The sequence below is a fragment of the Echinops telfairi genome, unplaced genomic scaffold, assembly GCF_000313985.2.
Source record: "Echinops telfairi isolate 266 unplaced genomic scaffold, ASM31398v2 ScPeMD7_7459;HRSCAF=8497, whole genome shotgun sequence".
Taxonomy (NCBI): Eukaryota; Metazoa; Chordata; class Mammalia; order Afrosoricida; family Tenrecidae; genus Echinops; species Echinops telfairi.
This window is the reverse complement of record NW_022111359.1, coordinates 626,295-635,102: the sequence shown is the minus strand read 5'-3', so window position 1 is coordinate 635,102 and position 8,808 is coordinate 626,295. Positions and strand designations below refer to the sequence as shown.

The 8,808-nt window shown below is 60.4% G+C and overlaps 1 protein-coding gene across 1 annotated transcript in view; it reads left to right on the top strand.

The window, feature by feature from the left end:
- LOC101653944 (neutrophil elastase) overlaps positions 1–7,309 on the top strand; it is a 9,677-nt gene extending 2,368 nt beyond the window's left edge. The window contains exons 2-5 of the mRNA XM_030888268.1: positions 5,796–5,952; positions 6,163–6,304; positions 6,737–6,967; positions 7,109–7,309. Of these exons, the coding sequence (XP_030744128.1) occupies positions 5,796–5,952; positions 6,163–6,304; positions 6,737–6,967; positions 7,109–7,309 (731 nt within the window). The remainder of the gene's footprint in view (positions 1–5,795; positions 5,953–6,162; positions 6,305–6,736; positions 6,968–7,108) is intronic.
- Positions 7,310–8,808: the final 1,499 nt, after the last annotated feature.

Sequence of the window (8,808 nt, the reverse complement as noted above, 5' to 3'; positions counted from 1 at the left end):
CCGCCAGTACCCCGACTTCTTCGCCCGGATCTCCCTCTATGTGGACTGGATCCGCTCCGTGCTCAGCAAAGTGGAGGCGAGGGGAACCCCCGGGTCACCCCAGCAGGCTCTGGGGCCGGACCCCAAGTCATGAGGGGAAACTGTGGGCAGATCTGCCCTGGAAAGCTGCTTCCTGTCTGCTGTGCCCACGGACCATCCTGGGCACTGGCCTGTCCCCCCATGGATGCCCCACGATGACATCAATAAAAGTGAACCCCCTCTTCTGGCTCCTAGTCTGTCCTCCCCATGTGTGGAAACAGGAAGCCGCCTGAAAGGTCCTCGAGTCTGAGTCCTGAACCCCAAACTCCGGGTGGAGTCGGAGCAGAAGCCTGAGCACCCCCACCCGCCACCCACCACCCACACACATACACATGGGATTCTGGCAAGGTGCTGCCCGGCCTGGGCTGCCAAGTGTGGTCACCCAGACGTCTCCCAGACGGTCCTCAGCTCAGGGCTCTTAGGACAAGGGGTGACCAGCGCTGGGAAGGGGGTGCCGGAGGGCCTGCGGATCTCCAGCCCAGCTGCAGGTGACCGGGACGCAAAGCCATGAAGGAGGCTTTGCGGGCCAGGCTGCTGGGGCCGTGTGGGGAGGGGGGGTTATTACCAGTCCTGGGACGTGGTGCGTTCCAACTGCTCCCCGGGAGGAAGACGGGCCTTTCTCCTCCCGTAAACTCACAGTCTCAAACCCACCAGGCCATTCCACCCTGTCTTGTAGGGTCGCCAGGAGTCGGCATGACTCCATGCCGTGAGTTGGGGTTGGGGTTGGGGGATAGGAAGGTCCGGGCACTGCCTGGCTGCAACAATTGGGGGTGGGGGGTGTCCGGCAGTGGAGAGTGCAGGGGTCCTCGGGAATGGGGCGCCCCTGCTCACAGCTCACACCTCTGTTCAGAAAGGAGGGCTTTTTCTACCCTTTTCCTTGGCCGCCATCTGGTGGCGGCATACGGATTCTAAAAGCCTGTGACAGGTCTCACGGGAGCGGGCGGCCTTCGTGCCCCGCGGGTGTGGGCACTAGTCGGCTAACTTCAAAGTTGGCTGTCGGAACGCACCAGCCCACTGCGGACAGAAGATGAGGGGGTCGGCTTCTGGAAGGACACCCAGGCCTGAATGCCCTTGGGGCTGCCCTGCAGGGTCGCTGAGAGGCGGGTGGGCTCCATGGTGGCAGCGGTGGCTGCAGCAGGCTGGGCTGGTTGTGAAGACCCATGCCAAGGCCAGGTCTGGCAGGAGGTTCTGCAGAAAAGCCCCTGGAGAGGGGTTGGGTGGGGGGCTGGCGCGATGCCCACAAGCGGGCTGGGGATTCCGGCAGCAAAGCCCCCAGGAAAAGCAGGCAGAACTTGAGCAAGTGAGATTTGGGGGACCTTGGGGCATGACTTGGATGGAGCGCCTGGCTCACATCCTCATTGTCAGCTCGGTGACACTTAGCTGTGGCCTGTCACCATCCCTGTGGCTTAAAGCAGACCACCCCCTCCAGCCTGCCATCTCCCCAAGACCCAGCCTCCCACCCTGCCCCTGCATCGACGGAATCCGTGATTCAAGTTTGAATACCAGTCTTCAGTGGGCTGGTGGGGTCCACAGGCCTTTAGTGAAACCGGGTTCGACTGGAAGTCTGTGTTTGCACCTTCATGTCCCCCGATGAGGACATGAAACCTGCTCACTCAGGGTCCAGGCAGGACCGAGCAGAGGCCGCCAGCATGACAGACAGGTGTCACCGGGACACCCCCCACCCCAGTGGGGAGCACACGGCTGAGATGATCCGTGATTGCAGTCCGGAGTTGTTCCCAGACCCCCATCCGAGCCCCATTCTTCTCCCGCAGAGACCCCCGCGTGGCAGGGCCGTCGGGCTGAGGGTCCAGAAGCAGAAGCCAGGCCTTTCTTGAGGTGCCTCTGGGTGGACTCAAACCCCGCCCCTTGCCGGGGAGCACCCACCCCACCCCCACCCCCACCCCCGTCTAGATTCTGATCGGCAACTCTGTTCTTGGAGTGGGGGGGCTGCTGCTTTAGCCAGAACAAGGCAGAGAGCGTCTTTGTGAGCAGGCCTGCGCTTATGAACAGAGTCCACGGTGCACAGCGCCTGTCCGCCCATGCGCAGACACTCACGGTGCCCCCACCCCTGTCCGCCCATGCGCAGACACTCACGGTGCCTCCACCCCTGCCCCGCGCAGATGGGCGCCTCGCATCATGCCTGTGGAAGACGGACCCCGTCTGGGTTGTCTGTTGAGACCTCCTGGCTGCTGATTCAGAATCATACACACCCCGTGTCCAACATGTGTCTTTGGAAGCCCCCTGGGGCCCGCCCCAGTCTCCCCACCACCATCACCACCTTCACTTCCCCAAGATAGGTCATGGAGGCGGGCTCTACCCCCACTGCCCCGCCGACCGCTTCCAAACGCTGCTCCGTCTAACCCTCCCACGCGACGATGGGAGCCTCTTCGGAAACTCGTTTTGCAGATGAGGAAGCCGAGGCTCAGCGGGGTCAAGCTGGTGACCCGAAGTTACACAGCAGGCAAACATGCTGGGATCTGAGCCCGGAGGGGACACCCCTAACCACCCAGGGTGGGGGTATGCAGTCGGCGCTCAATAAATGCGATCCCCTTGCGGATGTCTGCTCTCCAGCCTGCCCTCCCCCCCGTCAGCCAGAGACTGGGCACAGCATTGTGTGCTGGTGTCCTCAGGTGCCACCCAGTCGGTCCCACCACAGTGACCCCGTGCACAACAGAAGGAAATGCCATCCAGTCCGGCGCCAGCCTCACAATCGTCCCCGTGCCCATTGGTGCAGCCACCGTGTCCACCATCTCCTTGAGGACCTCCCTCTCTCTCGCTGCCCCTCCGATTCACCAAGCACAGCGTCCTTCTCCAGGGACTGGTCTCTCCCAACAACATGTCCAAGTAAGAGAGGCCGAGTCTCCCCATCCTTGTCTCTAAGGAGCACTCTGGCCATACTTCTTCCAAGACAGATCGGTCTGTCCTTCTACTAGTCCCCGGCACATTAATCTTCTCCTGCAGTTCACCTGACTGACCGAGAGACAAGGGGTGATGGATACAGTAGGCCCATACTAAGTGCCCTGTGGAAACTGGAGCAGCAGGGTGTGGACCCCACCCAAGGAAGAGGGGAAGGCAGGACCCATTAATGTGTCTGACCAAGCAGGGGGTGGAGAACGGGCATTAACTGAGCACCTACTGTGCATCAGGTCCACACTGGGACGTCAGTTGCCTGTGGTCACACAGTGAGAGGGGCCAGGGACAATGATTCCGGCCAGACCCAGGCTCTGAGTGTCTCGACCCCTCCCCAAACCCCACACCACACACACCACTGCCACCTGCCTGTCCCAGAGACGGTCCGTTGGCTCCCTCCCCCAAGCCCTGTCCCAGAGCCAAGGGGACGTTGCCTCTTGCAACAGCCTAGGATGCGGCCGTTGGAGCCGGAGCACGCTGGGGGAGGTGGGAAGAGGAAGCGGGGTCCAGACACGTTCCCATCCTGTTGTTCCTCCTTGGCACCAGGTCTTGGCAGGATCAAGACCCCAGCCCACGTCCAGCAGCAGCAGAAACCCTCTCTGCAGCCCCTGCACCAGGCTACTCGGTGGGCAGGGGGGTCACGGGGCCAGGCAACCTCCTGTCCTGAACCTCCGCTGGCCCCTGGGGTCCACAGGCCTCCGAGCAGGGGTGAGCTCCCTGCCATAGACAATAACCAACTGAGGCTGAAGGCCAGGCCCTGAGCGGGCAGCCAAGCTGGGAGCCGGAGGCAGCCCCAGTCACCACCCAGCTGTGACCCTGAGGCCACAGGTTCGAAGCCCGTCACTCCCACTTTGTTGCTGGGTGGATGGCTCGTGGGCCAGGGGGCCGTCCATCTAAAGAGGTTTCAGGATGAGCCCTGGAGCGTCACGTTACCTGCCACCATCATTGTTTGTTTGTTTGTTAATCGTTTTCCTGGGGGCTCTTACAACAGTCCATGCATCCATTGTTTCGAGTACAGTGAACCCTCGCCACTTCGCGCTTCCACTTCCGCGGCTTCACTCTATCGCGGTTTTTGCGTAACAGCACCCACTGCCTACACCCGCTCCTTCAGAGGAAAAAGACGGTGACCCACCTGTAGAGTACATCCCTTAAGTCATTTCATAGGCTATTGATTACAGTATTTGTAAGAACTATGTATAATAATACTGTATGTGAAATATGTCATACTGTAAAGTAGATGCCATAAATAATATAATAAATAATAAATGATCATTGTAACGTCCAAAATGTTTTACTGTATTTTCCCTTTTTTGTTTAATAAATTGGGTAATACGAGTGTCATGGTGACTAAAGGGTGTTTTTTCATGTCCTCTATGCTCTAACTACGAAAATATTTGATTTACAAATAAGGAATCCTACTTTGCGGAATTTCATTTATCACGGTAGGGTCTAGAACCGATGAACCGCGATCAACGAGGGTTCGCTGTATATGTGTGCGTATGTTGCCATCATCATTTCCTTTTACCTTCTACCTGAGCCCTCCGTATCAGCCCCTCTTCTTTCCCGCCCTCCCCCTCCTCCCACCCTCGCGACCCCTTCACAAGTTAGACATTTATTATTGTCTCCATGTCTTACCAACCTCTGTCTCCCTTCACCCACATTTCTGCTGTGCGTCTCCCTGGGAGGGGGTGTTATGCATCTGTCTGCCCTCCTGATATCGCTACTCCCATTTCTGTTTCTGAGGGGTTTCTCTGACCTGGGTTCTCTGTGTGGTGAGTTCTTATCTGTGCCAGTGTACATGTTCCCGTCTAGCCAGACGGAAAGGCAGGACTGGGGTCACGATAGTGGGGGTGACGAAGGCCCAAGGAACCAGAGGGATATTGTGTGTTTCATCGGTGCTGTGCTGCGCCCTGGTTGACTCATCCCTTCCTTGTGACCCTTCTGTGAGGGGATGTCCCATTGTCTACAGATGGGTTTGGGGTCTCTGCTCCAGCACCACCCCCCCAGGTACACAGCCGGCCACAGGCTAAGCTGAACCTAGCCATGGTCCCTTAGACCAAGATGCCCAAATGACGGCATTCCCAGAGAGAGGAATGTTTCGGGCAACCTGACCGGACCCTGTCCTCTGGGCTACTGCTGGAACCCACGTGGCGGCCGGCGAGTTTGCTTGGTCTGGGTTTCTGCAGTGCATGTGGGACACGGTTGTCCTTCTGCTCACCAGACGACCGCTGTGTCTCTGTCAAGTGGGCGTCCTTGGGTGTGCCGCGTCTTCTCTCCTGGCCCTCTGCCTGCTGCCCCCCTTCTGGCCCCCACACCCCGGAGCAGGGAGAGGAAGTGGGGGTGTCCAGCCCTGCCATGGGGCAATGGCAAACGGCCTCTGTGTCAGGGCTATAAGAGGGGCAGGCTGGCAGGGGGCAGAGACCCAGAGTCCCTGCCTGACCATGACCCTGGCCCTCCTCCTGCTGCTGCTGGCCGTGCTGCTGGGCGGTGAGTGCAGCCCCTTTGCCCGTCTGTCTGTCTTTGGGACCCATTCTCCACCCGGTGGGGGTGGGGGTGGGTGTCAACTGGGACGAGGGGCTTCATCTGAGGTTGCCAGGATTCGAACCCTGGGCCAGCAGGCACCCTCTCTCAGGCCCAGGAACAAGTGTGGCTCCCGCTGTGGCCTGGGTGGGGCGTCCTGGGCAAACGGCTTCCCCACATTGTGCCTCAGTTTCCCTCCCTGGGAAATGGGCGGAAAGCGTCTGGCCTTGCGGGAGCTGAGTGGGGCACCCTTGGCTGGGGCTCACGGCTCCCATGTGTCTCCCCAGGACCCGCTCTAGCCTCCGAGATCGTGGGTGGCCGGGCAGCCCAGCCCCATGCCTGGCCCTTCATGGTGTCGCTGCAGCGGCGTGGGGGGCACTTCTGCGGGGCCACCCTCATCACCCCAAACTTCGTCATGTCTGCGGCCCACTGCGTGAACCGCTTGTGAGTCACCACGGAGGGCCATGCTCCTTCCCAAAGCCTGTTTCTGTCTGGAACATGGGGGGAGGGCACTACAGGGCTCCCACCAGTGCCCTGGCCTTAGGCACCCAGCAGAGGGTCGGACAGGAGGGGGCTACTTCAGGGCTCCGAGTGGAACAGGGCTCAGCCCTGGGGTCCCTGAATCACCCCCTGCCCCCCATCCCTTGCCCGTAGCGACTTCCAGACGGTGCAGGCAGTGCTGGGGGTCCACAACCTGAGGCAGCGTGAACCCACGTGGCAGACGTTTGCCATCCAGAGGGTCTTCGAAAACGGCTTCGACCCCACCAGCCTGCAGAACGACATCGTGATTCTCCAGGTGCATGGCGGGTGGGCAGGGGCACCTGGGGCCACTTGTCAGGTCCCGAGCCCCAGACCTGGGCGCTGTCCAGGCAGGTGTCTCCAGCTTGTACCTGGACTCCACCTCTGCCACGTGGGGGGAGATAAGAGCTGGCCACCTGGGGTCCTACGGTGAGCTGCCACCAGTAGCCGAGGGCCGTCCACTTGCCAGCTCCGGTGGCCTCGTGGTCGTGCCTCAGGCAGGTAGCCAAAAGGCGAGCAGTTTGAAACCACAGCTGGGCCCTGGGAGAAAGAGGAGGTTCTCTGCTCCCACAGAGAAAGCCAGCCTCAGAAAGCCATGGGGCCAGTGCGACCCCGTCTGGCCTCTGTAGGCAAACTAGTGCACAAAGCGAGGGGGGCCACTGCCCACCGCGCCAGGTGACCTGCTGCTACTCTGCCCTGCCCTCCACAGCTCAATGGGTCAGCTACCCTCAATGCCAACGTGCAGGTGGCCCAGCTGCCTGCGCAGGGCCAAGGCGTGGGCAATGGAACACGGTGCCTGGCCATGGGCTGGGGCCAACTGGGCACAAACCAGCGGATCCCCAGCGTCCTGCAGGAGCTCAACGTGACGGTGGTGACCTCTCAGTGCCGGCGCTCCAACGTGTGCACCTTTGTGCGTCGCCGGCGGGCTGGCATCTGCTTCGTACGTACCCTGCCGTCCTGGCCCCGGGGACAGCAGCAAGGCCTGCAGTCAGACTCCAGGGAGGACTTCCCACGCCCTCCAGGGTGGCGGGTGGGCGGCAGGCCTTGCAGCCCAGCCTCCTGACCTTGCCTGCCTTTTCAGGGGGACTCCGGGGGCCCCCTGGTCTGCAATGGGGTGATCCAGGGTATCGACTCCTTCATCCGGGGAGGCTGCGGCTCCGGACTCTACCCAGACGCCTTTGCCCCGGTGGCACAGTTCGCAAACTGGATCAACTCCATCATACGCCGCCACAGTGACCTCCCCGCTCCCCACCCTCGGGACCCCGCCAGCAGAACCCGCTAGGAGGGGCAGCGCGGCCACCCCTCTCCCCTCACCTGTGCACGGCTGCTTGCCCCGGTTAGGCACAATAAAAACCCTCTCTGTTCTGAGAACGTGCCTGGGAATTGGTTGGCTGTGCCGCTGAGGGCCTCGTGGCCCTCTCTGCCCGCGTATGCTGTCACCGGGAGGCGGCAGTCGGGACACTGGGACAGGAAGCCAGGGGCCCTTCTCTGGCAGGATTTGGGCTTGGAGTCCCAGCTCTGTGACTCAGGCAGGTTGCCCACTGCGTCTCTGTGCCCTCGTTTCCCAGGGGGAGGGGGAGGTGCTGTCTGGGAAGGACCCAAGCAGAGGCGTGGGTCCTCGCCGGTCTTGTCCTCCCTGGAAGACACAGACAAGGCTCCCCGCTCCACTCTCCCCAGCCTGTCTCCCCTGGACAACGGTGGTGTTGGTGTTAGGTACCACGGAGTCAAGCCACCCCGTGCCCAACAGAAGGAAACACTGCATGGGCCTGCGCCTGGGCCCGAGCCCATGGTGGCAGCCGCCGTGGCCGTCCATCCCCTTGCGGGCTTTCCCCTCTCTCACTGCCCCTCGACGGTAGCAGGCAGATGTCCTTCTGCAGAGACCGGTCTCTCCTGATAACGTGCCCTCAGTTGTAAGGCGAAGGCTCTGTCCTGGCCTCTAAGGAGCACTGTGGCCTGTCTTATCCCAAAGCAGACCGGTGTGCCCGTGAGCAGCCCACAGCCCCTTCAGGACCTTCTCAGCTGCACAGTCCAAACGCACGCGGTCTTCCTCGGTCCTCGGTCCTCCTTATTCCACGGCCAGCGTTCACGGGCCACGGGGATGCCATGGGGACGCCATGGCTGGGCTCAGTCCTCAGCGTAACATCGCTGCTCTTCAGTACTGGACAGCAGGGGCTATTGCCCAAGGCAGCCCCAGCCCTAATGGAGAGCAGGTCTGAGGCAGGGCCCTGGGGGAGGGACTGGCCCAGACCCCGCTGTCTGCCTCCCCGACCCACCCGAGAAGGACCCTCTTAGATAAGGTGACCAGACATCCCGCTTTTGGCGGGACAGTCCCAATTTTTAACAATTTTTCTTGCATCCTGCGGCATTTTTAAAAAGTCCCGATTTTTGGAAAGAATGCACAACAAGCTAGGGTATATGGTTTTCGGCTGCCATGCGGCTATTTCGCCAGGATATGAGTTGTATCAATGGTGTCCCGCTTTACCAATGTTAACATCTGGTCACCTTACTCTACCCCTTTCATTATAAATTGATACATTGACATACATAATGCCTATAGCGATACCTCTATAAATAGCTCTTACCTCCTATTTCTTTTCTCTCTTTCCTTCCCTTCCTCCTCTCCCATTACCATGCTTACCATCCTCTTGGCTCTCAGTAATTCCTCTTGGATACATTGCACTCGATCAAACCGCACCAGGCATCGTGCGCCCTACTCGCCAGCAATTTTAGATCTCTTGTCATTCCCTTAATCCTGACCTTGTTGACTCCCCACTTCCCCCC